Below are 24,664 nucleotides of genomic sequence, written 5' to 3' on the forward strand. Positions count from 1 at the left end.
CGTAGCAATTCTCTTTTCTAATTTATCTATGAGCGACATTGCAATTACTCAATTTTTTAAAAATCTTCACTAGTTAGTGGTAGCATTACACACGGATACAACTGGATAAATTGTACAGCTGGGGTTTTTACAAAAGTGTCGCCTTAGAAGGCGGAGGCCAATCAATCCCGAGCGTCCTTGCGGTCATCAACACCGACGAAGAAGAATTAACTTCCGGAGACGGATGAAACCTCAGTTCATTGCACGAGTTCGTTCATATTTGTCCGTTCGCTTTTTTTGACCGGGCTTGGGCAAAAACAGCTCTAACAATCTGTGCTTTGTTTGTGCAAAGAATTCATCAAACATGCATAGCCTTGTACCCACTTTATTTTATGTTTTTACCGCTGCGTAACGGTTTGTGCTCTCGCCGTTCTGCTAACTAGCGCCATCAAAGCAAGCTAGCGCTAACAAAGCAAACGATGGACCAAGTTCCGGCTGTTGTGTCGGAAGACGTCCAGACGGAGGAACAGTCCAGCATAGATGTCGCACCGTCCACCGCCGTAGATGTCAGCTCGGCAAAAAGCGATGCGCCGTCGTCTGAGGACATCGCGGACAGTGATCGCCCAACCTCTTCTCAAGGTAGAAACCTCGTTATCGGTCAAATAAACCAGAAGTCTAAAACAAAAACAATGTTTTGTACCGTGATCCCCATTCATATTCTTCAACTTGGTAGGTATGTGCCTAAAATTCAAATAGTAATTGATTTACATGACACGAGCATTATCGGATGTCTTGAAGGTGGTTCTCGCAAGTATCATTTTCCTGTGACACATTAAAATTATAATACTATTAATTCAGTGCCAGCCATTTTCCGACCCTCCTTTACCCTTTACACTTGGGAGTGGACGAAAAAATAAGTACCCGTGATTAAATGCCTGGACCAACATATATATATTTGTTTTATATTTTTTGTAGAATCCGAGTTTCAAGTTTCTATAACGTTGTTAATCCTATTTCTAAAAGATTGCTATGATTGAGAAGCGTGATGAACACAGTAACAAACCTTTGATGAAATTATATGTAATCAATTAATTCCAGTTTCAAGGTGTCAAAATTCATTTATTATTAAAGAACTAATAGATCATGAAATTAATTGGCAACTATTCAGATTTGATTTTGAGTAAGTCAAGAGTAAACATTTAGTCATTATTTTACTTGACATTATCGAAATCCTCTATTGTCAGCTGCCTAACAGTAATTATCCTGTTTTCCAAAGTTCTATGGAAAACAGCCTGATTGTCTTTTGTGTTCAATCAATATAAAACATTTGCAAACATCTGCTTTTACTTCAGAAAACAATGACCTATCCAGTAACTGAATCTGTTTCAAAAAGGATGATGAGTACATCAATTCCTGTCATGTGACATTGTTAAGGTCATTTGTAGTTTTTTCAATACACATTGTAAGGATGATATATCAGTGAGGAGGCATTTGTAGTTGAAAAAAACTCATCAATTTAGTGTGGGAAGCTGTGAAAAATATGAGCCATATCCGCGGTAACATCACAAGGGACATGGTAAACTATCAACGCAAAAATGTGTTTGTAAGTCAACCCAGTGACAGAAGCATAGAAAATCATGTCAGAAATATGCCCAAAACTAACTACCCTCCTTGTTCGTGGTTTATAGTGGGAAGGTGAAAAACACAAACGCAGGGGAGATAGAAAACAGCTGTTTTACTTTCACTCAAAGTGTGCAATCATGACTGTCGTCCATTGAGTAACCATTCAGTGAGGGATACTCACACACCTAGACTTGGGGCGACTGAACCCCCAACTCCAAAGCCAATCAGTCGACAGCTATATGGAGGAAGAGAGTTGTCAAATATGAATGTTTAGAATCAGTCCCGCCTCTATTTTGGCATCTTACTCCTTCCACGTGCATTCTCTTCTGAAACATTTCTATTACTGGTACTTTAAATATATTTGCACTGTGATTTTCTGAACCCATTATATATTTAACACATTACCCTCCTCTGTAAGCACAAACAAAAAAACACAATAATTGTACAGCGACTTAATGAACAATATGTAATGGCTAATACAGCTTCCTCTTGATAATACTGAGACCATGAATAGTTTCTTTCTGTTACTGAATCAACAACATTTATAAGGTAATGTCCTTCACAGCCTTGTGGTTGTGGCATTTGCGAAGGGGAAGTTGAGCACTCCTGAATTTTGCTCCCTAGGCAACATCAAAAGTTCCGTTACTTTGCAATAAATAGGCACTTAGTGAAAGTCATGATTTGTTGGTTTTGTTATTTGAACATGATTTCGTTTGCCACTGATGCATGGTTTATTTTGTGCACTGATATATTAAGTACCTTTGTTTTGAATTTAAAAAAAAATCGCATTGCATTTTTCCAATTGTGAAGGGTTGGGAACTTGGGTGAATGCACGTCTGAATCTTGCGGCATTCAGTACTAGGGCCCGGCCGAGTAATTGTCCAGATGGTTTAATGATCTGATATTAGCTGTTTTGAAATGGGTGATTTATTTATTTTTTTGGAGCAATTTTTAAAAGAGACGGACAAGCCCCATCCCCTCACCCCCATATATAGCACTTAAATAAAATGTAGCACTCTTAGCATAGAACCATTATCCGCGTATTACTGGACATCATAACCTGACGACCAAGCATCATTTTAAAACTTTGCCCTTGTGTTCTCTTCTGTGGTCGTCCTGCGGCTGGTATGATACTATTAAAGTTAGCGACATGAGGCTAACCCCATTTCATGCCCCTTTATTCAGTCAAGCATTTGCCGTTCATGGGATTTTTTTTCTAGTTTGTCACAACATCCTGTTTCTGGTTGATTCAGAGATAGTCTTTTGGCCGGAAACCAAAAAAAATTGACTTTGGGGCCATTTTCAGCAGCCATCATTTAGAAATTTATCCTGCTCAGGTTGGTCCAGCATAGTAAGGAGGCTCGTGGCCCGACACACTGGCGAAGTCGCCCCGGGCCATTGTTAATGTCCAACTCTGTAAAGCTATTATGGTCTCCCTTTCCTTCCCTTGTGTGCCAAGCCACTTGCCCACTTGCCTTTATCTGTGTCAGTCATAGTCAAATTGGATGGATGGACGGATGGAGGGACGGGTGGATGAACATAGTGGGTCAATGACAAATAAAGCTTCTTGTGCAGCACGGATGTTTTAGCTCTATTTTTTACCGTATTTTTAACTTCACCACAAGAAATATCAGGTGTCGCAAGCAAATATTAAAAAATATATATTTATACATTCTTATTCTGCACTTAGGGCAGGGCTGGGCAATGACACTTGCAAAGAGGTCACGTGAGGAACTGAATGCTTGCTGAAGACTAAGCCAACTTGCTAACAACAACTTTGCCTATTATTTTTAATGTATTTACAAAAGTCATATTGTCTTGTTTCAATACAGCTTTGTGTGTAGATATGGTATGTGTTGTTATAATTTTAACGATACGAATTTTAAACAAAATTATGAGCGGCCATTAAAATTCTATCTTTGCACTTCAAAAAGTGTTACACCACCACCCAACACCAATTAATGTAAACTGTTCCTCGTCAAGACATATATAAGTGGGAATCCCACTGACTGGAAGCAAATCGAATCGTTCCACTTTAAAAATCGAAGCGTCTTGGAATCGTATCTTGCCCATGTACTGAGGCACATATTAAATCGACTTTTATTGGAGAGATGCACACCCCTAATGGTAAGTCCTCTTTTCTCCAACCTCTCTCTCTAGAATTTGGGCTATACTGCTGCCAAGATTGCGGAGAAGCCTTTGGTGAGGAGGCAACCCTCTTGGACCATCGCATCCAGCACCCCAATGGAAAGTGCGCAATGTATTTGGAGCCAATGGACGATTCAGATATGGCTGAGAAAGACGAGGAAAGTACTAGCTCCTGTCAATTATGCACATTGTCATTTGCTGATATGAGTGAATTCCGTTCCCACATGGAAACCCACCGCGTTCAAAGTTCTGACACCCAGCAGATTTCTGGGTCCCCAAAGCAGAACTTTTTTGAATGCTCTGAATGTGGGAAAAGATATTCCATGTTAGGGCACTTTCTCAATCATCAGCGTACCCATATAGAGGCTTCCAAATCTTTATTTAATGACTTGGAGCAGTTACAGAAAAAGTCCTTTCAATGTGAGACTTGCGGACGAAATTATTCTCGTGCATCTGCCCTTGATGCCCACCGACGTTGTCATGAAGAGAAGTTATTTAAACGCCAATACAGGACTTCAGGTCACAGGACAGATACTGATGAGCAGCCTGCGGCCAAGCTCAGTAAAAAGGAACCTAGTGGTACTTCCGAGAAGCTTTTCCAATGTGCTTGTGGGAAATCTTTTCCTGCTTTGATGCATTTGAAGACACACCAGCGATTCAGCCACAATATCGATTGCTTTCCAAAAGAAAGGACAGAAAAGCTGAGGAAAAATGTCTTTTACTGTCGGGAATGCCAGAAAGCATTCCATGGCCATCTTGCTTGGTTCAACCATGAGAAATGGCATGAAAACCATTCGAAAGATTCTCCAAACCGATTTCCATGTGAGGCCTGCGGGAAAGTGTTCATGACTCAAACGTTTTACTACAGACATCAGCGCATGGTGCACAGTGGCGAGACTCCAGCAAAGTCATTTCTCCATCAAGTGGACCAGCTGCAGAAGAAAGCATTTGAATGTATAGACTGCGGCCTCAGGTTCTCCAGGCTGTCAGCGCTTCAATCTCATCAGCTTCACCACACAAGTTCTTTTACGGAAACGGAGAAATCGGTCCAGGAACATTCGCCTCTGCTCCATCACCAGGAGACCTTGGAAGGAGAGCTGAAAGTGACACGGCAGTTGAGACATCACGTCTTAGCAGAGGACGTTCTTGACATTGAGTCTGAAGATCACCCTGATGTTAATGAGCCCGGAGATGATGTGATGGAGAGTTATGAACCCGGGGACTTTAATGTCATGGTGATAAGCGCAAGTGAATCGGACGACGAGGCAGTGCAAGACTTGAGCCCTAACTTCGATTCCGGATCCGACCAGGAGGGCCATGGCAATAATTCAGTCAGTCATCTGGTTTCAAAACCAGAGCTTGACTTGAAAATTGTTCAGGTTGACTTCGACCCTGCCAAGGAACAGAGCCCTCCAGCAGCTGAAAACAACGAAACCAAAGAACAGTTTGATTGTCCAGAATGTTACCGGTGCTTTTTTAGCGAGGCGTCACTGCGGGCTCACTTAGGGTGGCACAACATTCATAAGAAGAGCCTTCAGACTAAAGGTCAGTCAGTGGAAGTTTACACATGTGACAATGAAGCCCATAACTTTGCAGCAGGTGCTACTCCAGAATATAAACACGAAACTAACCATGAATTAAAGCAGGCGGGTCTATTTGAACAGAAAACTGTGACATGTGACACGTGCGGTACAAAGCTTTCACATTTGTCCGACGAACACGATGAACGACTACTTTGCCGAGATTGTGAGACGTCTAGCTTGTTAAACCACAAGCGCACCCGCGCCACAAAGAGCACAGAAAGTATCTCGCCCAGCGCAAAAGTGTACAATCCAAAAAAAACTCTTCTCGGCCCCAAGATTTACCACTGCGAGCAGTGTGGGAAAGGTTTTTGGTCTTTAGGAGCTTACTCGCATCATAAGCAAAGTCCGAGTCTATGTGTTGATGTGAGGCTTCGAACCGGCGTTACACAGCCACTGCACCGTGGGCGTCCTCGCTCGAGCATGAAAGTCGCGTGTCCTGTGTGCGGTAGAAAGTTCCGACACAAGGGAATTATGACGCTGCACATGCGTACACATGAAAATGGGAATCATCAATGCGAAGTCTGCAACAGAACGTTCCGTCTTTTTTCCAGTCTTCTCAGGCATCAGGTTGTGCATAGTGAGCTCCTCCCGCCACCGAGTAAGTCTTTTCAGCATCAGGTCGAGCAGCTGCAAAAGAATACATATAGCTGCCCCGACTGCGGGAAGCTGTTCTCTCGGGCCAAAGCACTTCAGTTCCACATGAGGTATCATGGAAATGAGAGTGGGCAGTCGCCATCACCGCCGAGGTCTTGCGTTAGGCAAGAAGACTTTCAGTGTGCCACCTGCCTCAAACATTTAAGCAACAAGGTCTCCTTGCGGGCGCACAGAAAGCTCTGCGTTAAAAAAAAGCAACACATAATGGAGTGTCACACCAAAAACCTCAATAATAATGAGTCGGTGAACTCTGAAGAAAGTGCGGTGCAGGTGCCGCATAACTTTAAGAAGGAAATGGAGGCGGTGGACATGGAAAGTCCAAATACCGTATGCGGCTTCGAAAACACCAGCGATTTGAGATACAAGTGTAACAAGTGTGAAAGAAGCTTTTCAGTTGTTGGGGCTTTGAACTTGCATAAAAGAATTCACGCCAAGGGTTACTCCAAAAAAGGAGCAAAAGCGACCTTGTACTTATTGACGAGCGAGGAAGAGTTAAGGAAAGATGACCAATTTCCCTGCTCAGAATGTGGGAAGCGATTTTTGTCTAACTCTGCCCTTGGCTCTCATAAACGATGGCATACAAATGACAAACTTTCCTCTCTTAAAGAGCAGCTTCCCGACCGCTGTCTGCAGCAGGACTGCCAATCGTCCACACTGCAGCTTCAACCTGACATGAGACCCAAGAGCGAGACCTCAGAAGGTCACCAAACATGTGTGCGAGGCCCTTTTTCCGATGAGCATAGCAACACTTTAGAAGCTCGAGATACTCAGACAGGTGACTCCTCGCTCAGTGCGATAAACCGGGTCATGAACGAGTGTGAATCCATCTCGACAATACCGACTGCACGAAATTACCAGTGTCCCCTCTGCTTGGCAAGCTTTTCCAAAGTCAGGGGCCTTCGCGCCCACACGTGGCAAGCACACTCCAAGAGCAGACAAGCCAAACCGAAGAGCGAGTTAGACGCTCAGATCCCAAGTGTAGCCACAAGCTGTGAAATCAAGTGTGAAAATGTTGCAACAGAAATAAGCAAAGACCCTTTCAGCAAAATTGATGCTTCTCCTTGGAGTGTCCCAAACCTTGAGTGTGGACTTCAGTGTGAAGCTGCTGCTATAATTCCTGACCATAAATTATGCCTAGGGTCTAAACTGGTGGTCCAAGCTCCTGATCCCTTAGGTGAGGCGTCACCGCTTATCAGCCGCCTCTCAGAACCAATCGTCAAATGTCTCTTCAAGTGCGGGAAGTGCGGCAAAGCATTCCCGACCGAGGGACAGTTAGAAACTCACAAGACCAAGGCAAAAAGCCGGCCTTTTTGCTGCGCCCTGTGCTGCAATGCCTTTTTAACCGAGAGCCAACTGCAGCAACACCTCGCCTGGCACGATGAGGTCCGATTTCGGCTACCGAACGAGGTTCGCTTACGTCTCAGTGCTGCTTTGAACACAAAGTCTGTCAGAGCCACAGGGAAGTCCTTTCCCCCTCACGAGCCAAAACAACAGGCCGTGAAGCAAGAGAGCCAGTCGGTCATTAGTAACCTTCATGGCGACAAAGCCTTTCTTTCGTCATCCAAATTCTCAAACCATAAATGTTTGCATTGTCAAACTGCTGCGTGTGATTGCCCTCGCGCTTCTGTGACGGTGGATGACTTACGCGCCCTTTCGAAACACGACCGCGCAGCTACTGGCGATTCCAGATGGCAAAGTGACAGCCCTGCCGCTGATGTCCTTACTTGCCTTGAATGTGGAGCTACTTTTAGTCAAGAAACTGATTTGCACCAGCATTACACCAAGCATGCACAAAGCATGTATTAAAATCTTTGTTTACATGTAAAGCTTACGAGACTTGAACATTTGGATGAGGCGATCCATTATATGTCACTATATTAAATTAATTATCTGTCAATTTTCCCCATCCCAGGCTTTCCTTCACACTGGATTAGAGTTGTATAAATTAACAACCCCGCCTTGCGTAACCCTTTGAATACTTTTTCACATACTCAACATTTGGGTGTCATGGAAGCATTTATGCGGTTCTAAATTGAGAAATTAGAGCTTATAATTGGATCAAAATATATACTTGCAGTACATGAACGCATGTCACAAGCCTTTCTATTTAAAATTGGGGGAGGAAAATTGCTGCTGTCATTTAAAATATTGAATCGTTGTCTCAAATAACAATGGCCGAGCAATTCATTAAAAAAAAAAAAGTGAGCTAATAAGTGCATCAAAATATATACTTACAATACATGAATGCATGTCACAAGCCTTTATATTTAAAACTGGGGGAGGGAAATTGCTGCTGTCATTTAAAATATTGAAACGTCTCAAATAGCAATGGCCGAGCAAACCCAATGGACTGCCTTGTTCATTCAAAAAAAAAAAAAAAAAAAAAGCCTGACAGGGTGCGCTAATATACATCCATCCATTTTCTAATCCACTTTTCCTCACGAGGGTCGCGGGCGTGTGAAGCCTATCCCAGCTGACTTTAGGCAGCCGCCAGTCTAATGTACATTACGGCATGTACATATTGTTCTGCATGAATTGACTACTAAGCCCCACCCCTTTTGTTTCCATTGTTTATTTCCATATTGTGACAAAGCTATTTATTGATTAAAATTAAAATGTGGTACTTCTATTCATTTGGGATGGTTCTTAGTTACTTAAACCGCTTATTTTGGGGGGAAGATTTGTGCAGTAAATATGAATTCAGCTATTTTTTTTCTCCCCATAAAGTGACTAACATGCCTTTGCCTACTTTGGGGGAAGATTTGTGCAGTAAATATGAATTCAACTATTTGTTTCTCCCCATAAAGTGACTAACATGCCTTTGCCTACATGTTTACATGCTGTTTTGGAACCTATAATAAAGGGATCTATTATAGTCTGAATTAGTGGCTTGTGTAATGACTTCACACCAGTTCGCACAAAATCTGTGTGATGTACAGTGGTACCTCTACTTACGAAATTACTTGATTCTGGAAGAATTTTCTTAACTAGAAAATTTTGTAAGTAGAGACGTGTTTTCCATGTAAATGCCCTAATTCGTTCCAAGCCCCCTCAAAATTCGGACATACATGTTTCCGAAAGCATAAAAATGCATCCAGATATTTAACAAATACATGTTACAATTAGATTATTTCAAAATTCGGACATACACGTTTCCTAAAGCATAAAATGCATCAAGATATTTAACAAATACATGTTACAATTAGATTATTGCGCAATAAACGAGAGTTGTGCATAATGTAAAAAAACAATAAAGAATAAAAATGGTAATTTAACTTTAAACTGCATCCTCATCGTTTTTTGCCCTCTTTAGTCCGAGTAAAGAATAAAAATTGTCATTTAACTTTAAACTGCGTCCTCATCGTTTTTTGCCCTATTTAGTCAATGTTCTCTCTCAAAAGTAGTTTTCATATCTATCTGTCTACACACACAGACACGTTTGGTAGAGGTCCCTCTTAGCCAATGGGATACCAGAATGATGCTGGGTAATAGCAAATGGAAGAGGAAGTATGTTGCGTTCAGGAAACTCGGCTCTGCGAGTAGCAGGCCATACTGTATTTTTACCTTTTGTATCTTGAATTTTCTTTTGTAACAAGAGGCAATATTTTCCTGTTGATACGTTTCATAACTTGAAAATTTCATATGAAGAGACGTTCGTAAGTAGAGGTACCACTGTATATAAAAAGAACAATTCTTTCAACTTGCCGAGTAAAGTCAGTCACAAAGTCGTCTTTTAGAATATTTGCTTATTTGATTCATTGGCTTCATTGTCTCCTGCGTATTAATCAAAGTGCGGAAAAATTTTGTTTGTCGTATTTCAATGTGCCAATTTTTTTTTTCCCTTTCGGTTTTGAAGTCATGATGATAAGTTCTCTGAGTTGACCTTATTGTTAGAAACATTGTTTTGTTGATAGCTTTTGTGATATAATGCTAGGGTGGGGAGAGCACAATATTTAGCCAATGATATAATTTTAAAGCCAGAAAATATATCTCGCCAGACTTCACCAATGAGTGGCAAGTATCATAGCAGTCAAAGGTTGAAAACAAGACATGGTTAAAAGAAAATGCATTTAGTTGACGGACCAAAGAAATGAAAAGACCATCATTCAAATCACCACTAAGTGCGCAACTGTTATACATTGGCTTTGTGGATCAGTGCTTCAGGACGTAGCAAATTGCTGAACAGTTTTAAGGGGGCGTTGTTGTTATAATCCATGCCATTACCCCTCCCCACACTCCTAAAGAGGACCATGTCTTGTCGTCATAATTCGAAATCTGCTGACTAATACAAATCTAACATCTGTGAACGAAGAGATATCTGCTGCATCTCAATGTGCGTACTGACCATCTTTTCTCACCTTTCCTGAAAACACTTTCCGAAATGCCTGTAAAATACCTTCTTTAACCGTGAATTTCCCCCTATTTCTAGCCAAGCAGAGGAAAGTTGCGCAGGAATGCGGACCCGCAACCACTTTGGATGACTTGGACACTCAAGGGGAGTGCAAGACTGATGACCAGGACATTGACATGGATGGGATTCCGAAATCTGAGAGTGCTCACCAAGCGAGTTCAGATGGCCCTGATGGCCCAGGTTTATCGCCAACTGCTCGCCCCATGAAGTCACTGTATAGGTGCCTGACATGTGGGAAAGCTTATTATTATCTGCTGTCTTTTCAAAAGCACCAAGCGCGACATAAGAAGAGGCCCTCTTTAGCTAAAAACCCGATTGGCGAAAGCGCTCATAAGTACAACTGCCCCATGTGTGGAATGACTTTCTACAGGGAAGCCCGTCTCCGTGGTCACCTGCTGACACACATGTCGCGTGAGGTGCACAGATGTGATCAGTGCAACAAGACCTTTGAAAGCCTCAGTTCGTGGTTGGTTCACGATGAGTTCCATAAAACGAGGCCTTTTTGGTGTCTGAGTTGCCCCAAGGGTTTCAGACAAGAGGATTACCTGAATAGACACCTGCAAAGATACCACTTGGGCAAGCACAAGTGCTACATTTGTTCCAAGCGTTTTTCCACATCACCTCTGCTTAGCGACCACCTCAGCAGCAGCCACGCTTCATCGCGGCCCGACGTCGGTGCAACTAGACCAAAAATGGATGTAGTCGGGTCCGGTGATGAAGGCATGATGGAGGGCGGAAACCTGCTTGCAAATCACAAAGAGGAGCGAGGACCACAATTGTGTGTAGAAACAGAGGGAAGTTTGCAAAAATCTGGAGATTTGGAGAAATCTGGGGATCTCTTAGAGAATCAAGAGTTTGTTCAGTCCGATGTGCCAGATCGCGGGGAACTTGTGCACCAGCCCCCAAAATCATCTACCTGGCCTGATGTTGAGGAAGTTAGAAAAGCAGGAGAAGCACAAACGGCACAGGAGCTAGACAGGGGTGAGCAACCAGAACAAAACCAACAAGGAGAGCAACCCAAATATTGGGAATTTGAATGTTTTGAATGCGGTATGGGCTTTGACGCCATCACTCAGCTTCATTTGCATTATGTTCAACATGCCGTTGGGGAGGTGCCGTTTCCTGACACTGAGGGGTGAACCTTTATTTATGTCAGACTGTTTCTTATGCCAGAGAGATTTCAGCAAAGGCGGGCGCTGCCTTTTCATGACGTGAGAGGGGGAGAGAAAAACGAACAGACTGAATGATTGAATGGCTTAGCATATTTTTAATAAATGTCTGTATCGTCACCGTTTGATGTTCCTTGTCGTTATTCACCATAACATGGTCAATTGTTACAAATACACACATTGTATAGCCTTACATGTGATATTTAATATCTTTAATTGGTCATTTTGTGAAAGTTCATGCAGACAGAAATTATTTGTGCTGTTTGTCTTTAATATGTTTTGGATGAAAGAAGTTATTTAACTTAACTATGCAGTAAATTTCTCTCATTCATAGTCATCCTGTTGAGGAAAAATGTGTCAAGTGGTGAAATTGACCTACATTTAGCTAACAAAAGTAGATAACCATACATTTTCTGTACAACTTGTCCTCAAGAGGGTCGCATGGGAGATGTCGCCGATCCCTCCTGGCTTTGGCCGCGAGTCAATCCCACAAAACATTCCTGATTACAGTCACGCATGCAGACTATTTGGTTTTCAATTAAGGTCACATTTTTTGGAATGTGTGGAAGCCACACCTGTCTGAGAAAACACAATCAATCACTTGAAAAACAAAAAAATCACTCAGGAGGCCTGAGCTGAGATGTTTAACCCACAATCTTCACTAGTAAGCAAATGTGCTACACTTCCAAGTTGAAGTAGAAAGTGAAATTAAAAATCTGTTGAGGAAAAACCGACAACTCATAAACAACCTGTGATTGGCTCCATCTCACTTGTTACTCAGATCAGGATACACATTATAGAAAACATACAATATAGATTTTAATTCATCCACTGAGCGAAGCTAAAATTGGTACAATAGCAAAATTCACACATCGGGCAAATATAAAAAAGCCACACTGAAGCGAGATTAAATGTAACTCTAAACAAAAAAAAAAATTCAAATGTTTCATCTTAATGGATGGCAAGAAATATATATGGCCTAATAAGCTCAACATTCGATTTGTTCTATCTCGGCTGCAGTTTGCATGTTCTCCCGTGGGATACTCCGACTTTCTCACACGTTACAAAGGTTTCATGACTATTATAAAATTTCAATTGTAAGAACTCTGAAGGTGGGCGTGGTTGGTTAGATGATGCCCTGCGATTGGCTGGTGCCCAGTCCAGGGAAATTAAAACGAATCAAGTCGTTCGCTTCACCTTCCATTCCAGCAGGTGGCAGTACTTCGCCTCAATCACAAGAAGACCCCTCCCCTCTTCGGCGGCTGCTCCTCGGTCGTGACGTCACGCAGGCTGTGGCTTCAGGATCTCCAGTTCTGTGGGCTTTGTGAGGAAACGACGTTGTGATGTTTATGTGGATAACTCAGATCAGGTAACACTAAATTACATCATCAAGCACACTCGTTATCATGCAGTTATCGTTCTAAACGAAAAGCGTTTTATTATTGAGCGTTTTAGTGAATCGCAGCGGGAGTAATATCCCAGTAAATCACTGAATTTATGCTAACACTGCTACCGTTATATGCACAAATAAGGTGTACTGTACTGTGTTTATGCACCTTCAGTTTGCGTCTTGGCACACAACTGATGCAAGTAAATGTATGTATTTAAGTCCATTTGGATATGTCCGACAGCTGCATTCCCACCTCCCATCGCCCGTCTATTGTAATACAAATGCATTATCCCATCCATTCTCGTGCCTGTGGCCATCTGGATAGTGCACAATAAAGACTAGCTGATACGCACAAGTAGGTCATTTGGTGCAAATAATTTTAATGTAAAATAACAGACTTGCACCGACGCTCCTCTCCTTATCCTCAACTTCAGCATCCATCCATCCAGCCGCACCAACTCAGACTTTTTTCAATTTCTTCAGATTTTCTTCAAATAGTCGCTGCAGGTGTTTATTTACGGAACTGCAGGGTCCCCCCTTTTTTAAATATATGTGCGAAGAAAAGTCAAAAAATTTTCAGGGCTGAAACTTAGAATCGTACTTAATGTACACTAAAAACGTATTGAACAAAAGTCATCAGTCGTTCGCGCACACCCTTCAGCGATTTGTGTTGATAAAAGTCCACTTTACCAGGGGTGATTCTTGGATTAGCGGTTTTCGGGTAATACCACGACCGTGGGGGGGGGGGGGGGGTATCACCCAAAACGTCAGGGGGAATCCGTGAATAAACTAAAATGTTTATTTAAATAATCAAAATGTTTGGATGTTTCTGGAGTAAACCAGCCCCATACAGGTGACAGTGAGAACTCAAATCAGTTCCTTGAACCCTTAGCACGTCCGCCTCACAGTGCAGAGATGTAGGGTTCGATTTTTGGAAAAGGAAAGATGGGAAATATTTATGTTGAATGTCTCATTTACTTGTTTTTTGGGGGGAATATTATTTAAATGTGTTTTATTTAATTTGGAAATGTTTGGAAGCTCATCAGCATTCACACAATAATAGTTATCCTATTTGTGTTCTTGATCCATAGAGACGTGTGAACTCGTGCAGCGTAGGAGCCATGCTCAGCCCAGCCCAGCTGGAGAGCGGACCAGACCCATTGAGCACCCAAACTGCTGTGGATCCACCGCACAATGACACCGATTCTACTGAGGCAGCACCAATTCAAGCAGGTGCACAAGAAAGAAGGCATGTATCCGTTGAGGAGACCAACGGAACCCAAATTGATAAAACACCTGCAGATGAATCTCTTCAACAAGTTACAGGGACTGTTGAACCCTCAGACAACACAGAAGAGATGGCGGCGGATCAAGGTCGAAACACAAATCCTCCATCAGAGTTGACACCTGATGCAAACAAAGATCCCGGGAATGAAGAACAAAAGTCAAAGAAAAAGGACAGACGTTTCCCCTCCAAGAAAGCCATGGTAGATCCTCTGAAGATGGACATGACCAAGCCGTTGGTTATGCCACTCACATGTGAGTTACTTGACATCCTTGTGTCATTTTGTTAACACTGAGCAAGATTGTTTTGGGCTTCAAATGAAATGGCAGATTTGTTTTCAGCAAAAATCTGATTTCCAACCCTCACATCCATGTGTTTTTTTTTTCCAGATACAAAAAAAAAATCATAAGTGAATGCAAAATAGTCTGCAGTTTCTGTGCAGTCAGTGCTTTGTGGGCTTCTTTAAATTATGATAGCAGGCTGGATCCAAACGTAATGGCCTGTCTGATTGAATTTTTGATTTAATTCATCCACAATTTTCAATGCAAAATCCTGAAGGTCATTAATGAAACCATAGTAGAGAGAACCACACTGTTCTTTTTACACCTCGGCCATTACTACGATTACTATTCGGAATTACCTCTGTTCTAAAATTAGTTTGGGCTATTTTTCAGCATCGGAGCTCTCCCTGCAGTGCATCGAGTGCCACATCATCTTCAGTGACTCCAAGAGCAAACAGCGCCACCTGAAATTGAGCCACCCAGTCGAGTATGAGCAGTGCATCTTGAGGAATTCGCTTTTCACCTGCTACCATTGCGATAGCCACTTCACCAACTCCACTGAGCTCATGGCACATCAGAAAACCCACATCGAAAGGAAACCCTTCAAGTGTCCTCTGTGCGGCCAGGCCTTTAAAAGGTTGTCCGAGCTCACGCTTCATAAAAAGGTGCACATTGGGCAGGATGGCTACACCTGTCCCGACTGTGACAAAACATGCAAAACAATCACACTGCTGAAGTACCACAGTCGTGTCCACACTGGGGAGAGACCGTATGTTTGCAAGGAGTGTGGGAGCAGGTTTAGCATGTCCCATGCATTGCAGAAACATAGGCAGTCCCACCTGCCCAAAGATGCCCAGGCAGGCGAAGATGCAAAAACCAAAGCACAACGGAAAAAAGAGCTTGGTAAGAGAAAGTATTAGGATGCACAGTACAGAAATCACTTGTTGCTCACTTGTGTGTGTGTAAATTCCTTATATATTACATTGCATTATGACTGGATGCATGCACAGGTATTATTTTTGTCCACTTGGGGTCCCAGTACTCACTTTGATGTTGGTCTGTGGTCAGTGATGAAAGTATTCACAGCAAAATCCCACGGAATAGAGAAAAACCTGTGACATTAAATTGGTTAATGGATGACATAAAGTCTGCGATAGAATCAATCTGCAAAAAGGGCAGCACGATATGGCGAAAGATGACTGTACTTTGAATTTAATGGCGTGAATGTACCAAATGCCGTCATGCATTTCTGCTTCTTTTATCTTTAGATGCCTCAAAACCCAAGTATCCCTGCTCTGTTTGCAAGGCTACTTTCAAGAGTCCCAAGACGCGCCTTCGTCATCTTACAAACAAGCACAATGTGTCCCTCAATTCACTTGGTAAACCCATGCGAGCGAGGTCACACACGGATCACTTTACTCCAGTAATAACGCCGATATCCGTTGCCCAGCCGTCTTTGCTACAGTTGGAGCCCAATGGGCCTCTTCAGAAAGTCGACGGCAATATCGACACCGAGCCAATACGAAGGCTTATTGAATCTTTGGGAAATGTTCAGAAGGTAAACCAAGTGGTGATTTTGGGTCAAGTGCCTCCTCATGCACCACCTTTGGAGGTTCAGCAGATCTCAGAGCTGTCCAAAGCAGTCAATTTAAACCTCAACCCGCTCCAATCAGATTCTCTGGAACTTACACCGCCGGGGTCCAAGACGGGGGAAGGAGACTTTTCAAACAACTCATGTGATCCGATGGAGCAAACGATCATACTGGAACCTATAACACCCGATGGACAGTTCATCAACCCGCCCTTCTCAGACTTGGGCCCACATATTGTGTCAGGTGAAAGCCTGGTGCTTGGTTTTGCTCAAAGTGAACACAGGTTGGAGCCGGAGGGGGAGATGATGCATCAAATTCATCCACAACTTGAACTTAATGCAACCAACTCCAATACGTTTAAACCGTTGGTTTTCCATCATGAAGGAACAGACTTCAAGCAAGACCTTGAGCAAACCGTCATCCTAGAACTAACCCCTGCCCTAACACCACCTGGGGAACTCCAGCAATCACAAAATGAACAACAGCCGCAAATCCCAACTCCCCCTTCATTGGTGCCAACCACTGAACTGGATAAAACTCCCTACCAAAGTATCATAAATGAGCATGATGCTGGCTCACCAGATCCATCGTTGGGGCCTATTGTTGAGCAGAACTTGACATCTCTACAAAGTGCCGTTCCACTGATGGGGCCTGCAGTTGAGCAGAACCTGACATCTTTGCAAACGACTCAACAAGATCTCGCCGCTTCCACTTTTGCCTCACCACAGGCAGCCGCGCAGGCGTTAGGAGAAGCTGGAGATGACTCGCAGGAGAAGACTCAATCGCAGATTCAAAACGTCAGTCAAGTTCCGGTGCCCTCATTATCCGATAGTGGAAACCCCCTGGAGTCACGAGAGAAAACTACACAGGGTGAAGAATTACCGGTTGATCGAAAGGAGGACAGGAATCAGGTGGAAAGTCCGTCCAATGTCACGGATACTTCTGTTCAAAAGGGCCCGACACATTCATCCAGCAAGCAGGGAGCTCAGACCTCAGAGTTACCCGTGAATGTAATGTCAGCTCAAGAGCTTGTGAAAGTACGCAAAAGAAAGCCAGCCAGGGCCTTGATCATACAAGGTTATATGCAAGAACTGATCGGGTCCATACTTGATGAAGATTTACAAAATGATGGCAAACCCGCGAAACGCAAAAGAACCAAAAAGTCCCATCTTGTTAACCTGAGCCCGCAAAAGAAAGAGAAGAAAAACAAAAAACAAGGAGTGCCTTCTCAGCAATGCCAATCCCCCCCAAAAGAACCCACGGTTGATAGGGCAACAAATCTGTTACAGAATAAAGTGCCATCAAAGAAGAAGGGAAAGATTGCCACGAAGAGTCAAAAAGCAAAGAGCACGGCATCTTCGGCTGAGGTCAGGATGTCGTCGTTAACCAACGATTCGCAAGGAAGACAGAAAATGACGAAGAAAAAAATGAAAAAAGAAGATGCAGCAAAAGATCCGCATAAAAATAAACAAAAGCCTGCAGTTAAAAAGAAAATCCAGTCTAAAATCACGCCAAAGGGTCATTCCAAGAGTTCAAAGGTCACAAAGATGACAAATAAAGGGCGAAAGAAAAAGGACGAGGCAATGAGCCCCAAAAGCAACCAAACCAAAGGCCAGGCAGAGTCACCTGGCACGCAGGTAACACAAGACTCTCTCCTTTTGCTCAAAGGTCATAAGCAGCCCCAACTGAAAGTTCACAAATTGGACCCTACCAAAACATCTGGGCAAGAAATTTCACCTCGGGATAACCCATCCCAGCACAGCGAAGACAACCCGGCAAACCCCAAAAGCAAGACTGCAAATAATCCCGCCGATGTTGCTAAGAAAAAGGGGAAATCCAAAAAGCGCCAAAAGACTCTCACATTGCTCTCCTTTCTAAAGACATCCCACCAATCGCCCGAAACCCAACTTGTCAAGCCAAAGACCGGTCGAAAACGCAAAGCTTCCTCAAACGTGGAGACCGAAGGGGTGATAACCGCCGCCCATTCCAAGCGAGCATTAGAGTGTAAAAACTGCGGAGAGATATTCACTGAAGTTGCCTCCCTTCAGAAGCACAAGGCGATGGTGCATATTTTAGAAAGTCCCGAGCTCACGTACACAAATGGCAACATTTTTGAAGGGGTCTCCAGATTAGGTGTGAACCATCAGGAAAGAGTTATTCGACTGATGAATCCGAGCACTGGTTGGGATCATGAGCCGGATTTGGCCTTGGAGGACAGGGAACCGAGTGTCTCATTTACTGCCGTGATTCCATCTCCATCTTTGCCTGCTGATGAAGGCGATGTTCAGTCTGCTCCGAAAGCATTCCATCCCATCAAAAACAGCAAGACTTCTAATAAGGATCCTCTCTTTGAAAGCACCACTCCAACAAAGCAAAATGAATCTGACAAACCGCAAGAACGTATACCCAAGAACCTCTGTTTAGAATCCGAGCACCCGGCCTCCATAGAAGAGGACATCAAGAAGGATGCCGTTCTCGGGGTGGACCTCGTCCCCGATGGGGTGCGCAGTGGGAGTAACAGCGCGGCTTTGCCTCGGGATAACCCTTCCCCAAGTGAATCGGGTGAAGCTGCTAGTTCTGAAGCAAGTAGCTCGGAAAACACAACTGATGATCAAGCAACCGATGTGAGAAGTTTGCAATCGGTGTCGTGTTCCACGCAACAAGTAGGAGTTAAAGATGAGGAAGAGGAGGTGTTAGTCCAGAAGAAAAAGGAAGCGGGGATGGGGGCTACAAGGCGCGGAGGGGTACATCGGAAAGGTTTGGATCCAGGTGCCGTCACGGAAACTGAACTGGAAGGAGAGCAGGACGATTGTCAGGTTATTTATGAAAAGCTTGAGTGTAATTCCCAAATTACTGATCAAGATGAGACAATGGCACAGACTTCCTTGGCAGATATTCAACCCAGACCTGATCCCCATCGAAGCCCTTCTACTGCCGCTATTATTTCCCCACCACCCTCCATCGTGGATGAATCCAGCGTGTCTCAAAGAAATTCAGACAGGGAGAGTCAGCCATCTCCAGGAATTTATCTTGAGAAGGTCGTCAGAGCTCAACCCGGGTTGGCTAACCGACAGCCTCACCTGATAACTTCCACGATGAATGAAAGACAGGTAAGCGGTCAAGTGCTGTAACACCGTGTTGCGGGATGTGTACCTTGCAAAAATGAATACAAATGAATCCGACACTCAATGAACTCAAGGCTATAATCCTTTGAATGTTTTTTTTTCCCCCAAAGGATTTAAAGTGCACCGCTGAAAATGAGATGCAAGCTGTGATCAAGGTTGAGGAGAGGACATCAGATCCACCGCTTGGCGCACCCTCGTGTCTTAAAGAGAGCGACAAATCGGGAGCAGGCACGCACCCACAGCAGACCCGAGACATTCGGACGGTTCTGGTGAAGCAGGAGAGCAGGATCGCGCTTAATGACGCCCAGTCCACACCGCATAACGGACACAGGCGTTGGAATGTGGAGCAAGTCACTGACCGAAACTCTCCCAGCCCACGTAAGTGCTCATTCCAGAAGAGTTTGTCAACATTTTGGTAGGGTTCATGTTAAAACCGGAGTTACATTTTATTGGCAGTGCAATCAGCATAAACTTAATTCAACTTTCTCAAGATCATATTTGGCCCACTCCCAGTCCTAAATCCAATATAACTTGTACAATTTGCAACCTCAATATGAAACATTCATGCTTATTAGAAGTACACATTCCTTTATTAAAAAAATAAAATGAAAAAGGTACCATATTGGCCCGAATATAAGATGGTGTTTTTTGCATTGAAATAAGACTGAAAAAGTGGGGGTCGTCTTATATTCGGGGTCTAGACATTATACCCATTCACGACGCTAGATGGCGCCAGATACCATTGAAGCGAATGCTGAACTTGACTCCCCAGGCCAAGGTGAACCCCTGTCACGAAGGATAAAAATAAAAATAGCGGTAGCACAAAGAAGAAAAATAAAAAATAGCAGTAAGAAAGAAAAGAGAAGAAAATAATCGTCTTATATTCGGGCCAATACGGTATGTGTGCACCTATGAGTCCAAAAGTAAAAATATATATTTTGTTACGGTCAATAATATACATTACCCGGTTTGATAATTTGGCACAACTGGGGGGGCGGGGGGGCATTTCTACTTGTGTTCACTTAAATTGTCCTTATACTAAGAAGAAAAGTCACGTTACATGTGCCATGTTGCTGTTTGAGAGCTCGTTGGCTCGACTTTTATGCTATCAAAGCAATGTGTTCCAAAAAAAATCCAACAAAGCCTCTTAACTTTGTATGCTGAGCAATTTAAATGTCAGTCCGTTCCGAAAATGACATTTGCTTGCTCACAGTCTCAGACGCTGAGGAGACGTCTAGCGACTGCCGCGCGTCCCCTGACTCAAGCAGCAAGCAGTGCATCTTCTACCCGGTGAAGACGGAAGAGAGGGAACTGCCCGTGGGTGCTGGTAACACCAACAGTGGAACCCCAGACGCATCCGTTGATGTCAGACGGACGCCGCATCCAACCACTGGCTGTCATTTATGTGAGTGCTTGGCTGTTTTCAGATGTGTTGGCACGAGATTTAAGATCACAGAAGAGCTTTTGAACTGTCAATGTTTACGCAGACGAAGGCACTCAGCAGGACCACCATGATTTGAGAGGACCAGAGATGATGGATGTTCATGACTATGCCGATGGACAAGGTTTGTTTTCTCTTCTTCACTGATAGGAGACTATTGCACACATGTCATTATTTGCTAAAGTGGAACTGTATGAATAAATGTTGTAGATTCCGGCTTGTTTGCACCAAAAATCAATCAGATGATGCACTAACATGCCAAACGACAGTTAGTTTAACCTTCACGTTGTCTCAGTTTGTCACAATCAAACATTAACCGTGAGCAACTTTGAACCCTCAGCAGAAGCGGAGTGTCAGCATCCACCAGACATGCGGCGTTTACTTCTCCAGACTTCTGATGAGGAGGATGCAAGAGTTTTCGAGTTGTCGCAACCTCATGTTGAGGCAGAGGCCGAAGTCCTGGCCTATTTGGGCAAGAACCAGGGCGACTGCACACAACGACCAGATGGGACAACACAAACGTAAGGAGCAACTTTTTCCTTACTACAAAGAGAAATACTTCACTATGATACACATTATCCCCAAACAATATTCAAATTGAATAATATTAGAGGTCATTGTGAAATTTAGACGATTTGTGGAAATAGTGTACTATTGTTTGGATTGTTATACTGTATTACAATTCAAGCCTTGTAGAGTCTGTGTGACAGGAATTATATAAGGAAATAAAAACCTTGAAAAAATGCTCCAAAAGTGGTTTTTTTTTTGTTTGTTTTCTCAAGGGTGTTCAAAGCAGGAACTAGAGAGACCACCGAGCCCATTGAATACTTCTCCAGATATTTTGCCTGGGAAACCTGGGTGGAAATGGGCCGCTACACCAATCAAACGTCTAACTGCGTCACCGTGAAGGAAATCGCCCAGTTTGTTGGGATCCACATTGCAATGGGAACTTTGAAGGTTTGTGCATCCAGTTCTCGTTTGTGTGGCTTTCACTTGTAGATGCAAGACTTAACTGACCTAATGTAGTTTGACTTCCGCCCCCTTGCCTCCAGTTTCCCAGCCCGCGGCTCTACTGGGACAACTTGACGAAGGTGCCCTTGATTGCAGAAGCCATGCCGCTTTCCCGCTTCCTTCAACTGTCGCACTTGTTGAAGCTTGCCTCCCCTGCTAAGGATCCTCACAATAGCAATACGAGAGAAAGAACTCGTATTGACTTTTGTCATCATCCTGCAAACAGGAGGGACCAAAGGGGATTGGCAAATGACTCCGTGGACCCTTTGTGGAAAATTGGGCCGTTATTGTGCCGTTTCCAAAAAGGCTGCCAGACACTAAGAAGACGGGGTGACTTTGCAGTGGATCAGTATTTAATTCCCTTAACTGGTAAGGTGCACAATAACAGGTTGGCTCTGTATAGCACCACATTGATTGGATTTGGGGGTTTTCTCCTTCATGTGGACCTGAAAGCGGATCTGTGCGATAAGGAGGATGCTATTGAGAAAATGATCCCCAAAGGCAGCAATGTGTTTCTTTGCAAGCAAGAACTCTCCACTCCTGCCATGCTGGAGCGCCTCCTAGTGGCCGGGATCCACGGTGCAGGCCGGGTGGGCGGAGCCCAGGGCCAGATCGGAGATGAGTTTGTTAGCTCAGACGGCAAGCTGGTGCTGCGCAGGTCACACAGCGGCTTCATTCTCTCCACGGCAGGAAACTGTCACAGAAGCATGGCTTCACTCATCAGCAACTTTGAGAAAGCCCAGGCGGCGGTGCGCCTCAACAGAGATTTGTTGAATCTTTACTCCATCCCGGTTACCACCTCACCTGCAGGTTGGCCTCTCGCTGTGCTCTGGTACCTAACAGATATGGCTTTGGTCAACTCCTGGCTCTTGTACAGACACAATCACATGGCCACATTAGCACCTTTATCTTTTATGGACTTCAGATTGGCAGTAGCCAAAGCCTTGATCCACTCCAGCGGCTCAGACCCTCAGTACTCTGTCCTCCCTCAATCCTCCCCGGCGAAAGCTGATGCTAGAACTGACCCACCTAACCCCGGCACAGTAGAAGAAAGCCCCCTCCCCGACGCCGCAACACGGTACGACGGTTCAGGCCACTGGCCAGAGCAGTTAGCTGAGGGCGAAGGGGGCAGATGTCGTTTTGGCGACTGTCAGAGGACATCCCGAGTTCTGTGCCTCAAGTGCTGTGTCTTTCTCTGCATCTCGCGCAACCACAATTGCTTTTTGAATTTCCACAATCAGGCAAATTCGGGAAGCCTCTAGCACCAGATCTTTGTTTCAGTCTTACTTTTCTGCATGTTCCTATTTTGGTCATGAATGAGGTCACCACAAGCTGTTAGTCGCGTCAAAATATTCATGAATTGATGAGAACAGTAACACAAACAAACACTTTGTCACACCAGTTGTTGTTTTTTTACTTTTTTAATGCTTTTGCAGTGTGACAGTCCATGTAGAATATGCTTATCTACAAAAATTCCAAAATAAGTTACTTTTATTTATTTATAACTGTTAATAGACAATGTTTCCTCATACAGTGGCTGTGATTTGAATACCCACCATCCCATAAAGGCCAGGCGTTTAATCGGAAAGAGGCTTTTATTTGTACAGATGCATTTTTATTTCCCCCCCCCCGAAAAATAAGTAATTAAAACACTAGTGCAATATGATTCTAAAATGTGTTACCCTCGATTGTTATTACTGCTTGCATGAATCACTAACACATTGTTTCCGATGATTTTTCTGGTTTGTTCTACCTGGAAACTTTCTGTTAAACTTTGCAAGTCAATGTTGCATCCAGCAACTCTTTGAAATCCATCAAAAACGTCAGCTGTGCAGATGCCACCTGTTGTGGTCAAGACCTGTGCTGTGACACATGGTGCTATACAACAGCCACCTATTAGTGCCAGATTCTTTTTTTTCCCGGATGAAGTGTCTGTTTGAGGTACATTTTTATTATTTATGTCGCAGCCAGCAATAAATCTCTTGTTGGAGGCTACTATCAGGAAAGTCTGGGTGTTCATTGGGAAAAAGGCCCTTACATGCCCTTAACCAGTATATTGGAACAGCACTAAATACGTCTATGTTGTCTTGTTTTTGTCCTCCCTCCTTCACAATGATATGCACTACCCATGTTGGGCTTCTGAAACATTTCTGTCATGAAGTAACAACAAAAATGAAACAAATTGTCAACTATGTGACCTTTCAGAGTGTGTAAATTTGGCCAATTTTGCACACTATTAAGGCTGTATTTACCTCCACGAACAAGGTAGCTTTGTCTCAAGTTCATATCTTTGTCTCCTGTCACAAGTTATTTTTTTAATGATTTAACACTTCATGTGTGTGTTTCTGAATTGCGACTATTGTTTCGTCTACTGTTGATGTGTAAAATTATTTATTCTATTTTATTTTTTTGATTGGGAGTCTTGATTGAATAAAGTTGCATTGGAGAAAAGTATTATAGGGGAATGCATAGCAAAAACGCCTTGGAATCATTTAAACTTTCTTTTTCTGTTTTCACTGAAAACTTCCCATGAACATACTTGTATAAAATAATCCAAAACAGCACACGTTGTTTGAAGTTTTGTGCTGCAGTAAGTAGGAATTGCCTGCTGCATTAGCATAGGTTAATGATGGACTTGTATGTTCTTGACTTGCGTACACATTTTGTGGTTCAAGGAACGTAATTTTTTTCGTGACCTCTTTGTCATAAGCACTTCATTCATAAGTAATACAAAATGCAATTGCTCTAATTGGTCACCAATTGCCAGTACATCTGCATTTTTTTCAAAAATCAGTTTTAAAATATGCTAATGTATGCGAGATGCGAGAACATGAATTACCAAATGCAAAATTTTGTTGCAGGCCTCATAGTTTTGAAATCTGAAGCCAGTAAATATTAGCCAACAAGCAAACTCCGCTTAGAAAGGCCGGATGAAGCCTTATTCAATGGGCCAACCTCAGAATTTTAAGGTG

General features: G+C 43.3%; 2 protein-coding genes across 5 annotated transcripts; both read left to right on the forward strand.

Moving 5' to 3' along the window:
* Positions 1-143: 143 nt before the first annotated feature.
* Positions 144-11,687, forward strand: LOC109525586 (zinc finger protein 721). 3 transcript variants are annotated; one of them, XM_019886177.1, is made up of 3 exons: positions 152-618; positions 3,763-5,295; positions 10,417-11,687. In XM_019886177.1, the coding sequence occupies exons 1-3, from the start codon at positions 459-461 to the stop codon at positions 11,535-11,537; spliced, it is 2,814 nt and encodes a 937-aa protein (XP_019741736.1). In that variant the 5' UTR covers positions 152-458; the 3' UTR covers positions 11,538-11,687. The 3 variants fall into 3 exon arrangements, with proteins under 3 accessions (XP_019741735.1, XP_019741736.1, XP_019741737.1); XM_019886176.1 differs by lacking the exon at positions 10,417-11,687 and having other exon boundaries at positions 144-618; positions 3,763-8,182; XM_019886178.1 differs by lacking the exon at positions 3,763-5,295.
* An 812-nt stretch (positions 11,688-12,499) lies between these two features.
* znf576.1 (zinc finger protein 576, tandem duplicate 1) lies at positions 12,500-24,256 on the forward strand. Of its 2 annotated transcripts, none has more exons than XM_019886173.1 (10): positions 12,500-12,936; positions 14,049-14,496; positions 14,917-15,426; positions 15,792-19,225; positions 19,351-19,618; positions 20,454-20,645; positions 20,728-20,805; positions 21,022-21,202; positions 21,464-21,638; positions 21,734-24,256. In XM_019886173.1, the coding sequence occupies exons 2-10, from the start codon at positions 14,079-14,081 to the stop codon at positions 22,952-22,954; spliced, it is 6,477 nt and encodes a 2,158-aa protein (XP_019741732.1). In that variant the 5' UTR covers positions 12,500-12,936; positions 14,049-14,078; the 3' UTR covers positions 22,955-24,256. The 2 variants fall into 2 exon arrangements, with proteins under 2 accessions (XP_019741732.1, XP_019741734.1); XM_019886175.1 differs by having other exon boundaries at positions 21,025-21,202.
* The last annotated feature ends 408 nt before the right edge of the window (positions 24,257-24,664 follow it).

This window comes from Hippocampus comes, unplaced genomic scaffold (genome assembly GCF_001891065.2).
Source record: "Hippocampus comes isolate QL1 unplaced genomic scaffold, H_comes_QL1_v1.1 scaffold335, whole genome shotgun sequence".
NCBI classification, from domain to species: Eukaryota; Metazoa; Chordata; class Actinopteri; order Syngnathiformes; family Syngnathidae; genus Hippocampus; species Hippocampus comes.

What these genes read in the sequence shown, in the direction of transcription:
- LOC109525586 (XM_019886176.1), top strand. Translation starts at nt 459, where the DNA reads ATGGACCAAGTTCCGGCTGTTGTGTCGGAAGACGTCCAGACGGAGGAA. An exon ending in TCGCCCAACCTCTTCTCAAG is followed by an intron (nt 619 to 3,762) that starts GTAGAAACCTCG and finishes CTCTCTCTCTAG; the next exon opens with AATTTGGGCTATACTGCTGC.
- znf576.1 (XM_019886173.1), top strand. Translation starts at nt 14,079, where the DNA reads ATGCTCAGCCCAGCCCAGCTGGAGAGCGGACCAGACCCATTGAGCACC. An exon ending in ACAACGGAAAAAAGAGCTTG is followed by an intron (nt 15,427 to 15,791) that starts GTAAGAGAAAGT and finishes TTTTATCTTTAG; the next exon opens with ATGCCTCAAAACCCAAGTAT. An exon ending in CCGAAACTCTCCCAGCCCAC is followed by an intron (nt 19,619 to 20,453) that starts GTAAGTGCTCAT and finishes GCTTGCTCACAG; the next exon opens with TCTCAGACGCTGAGGAGACG.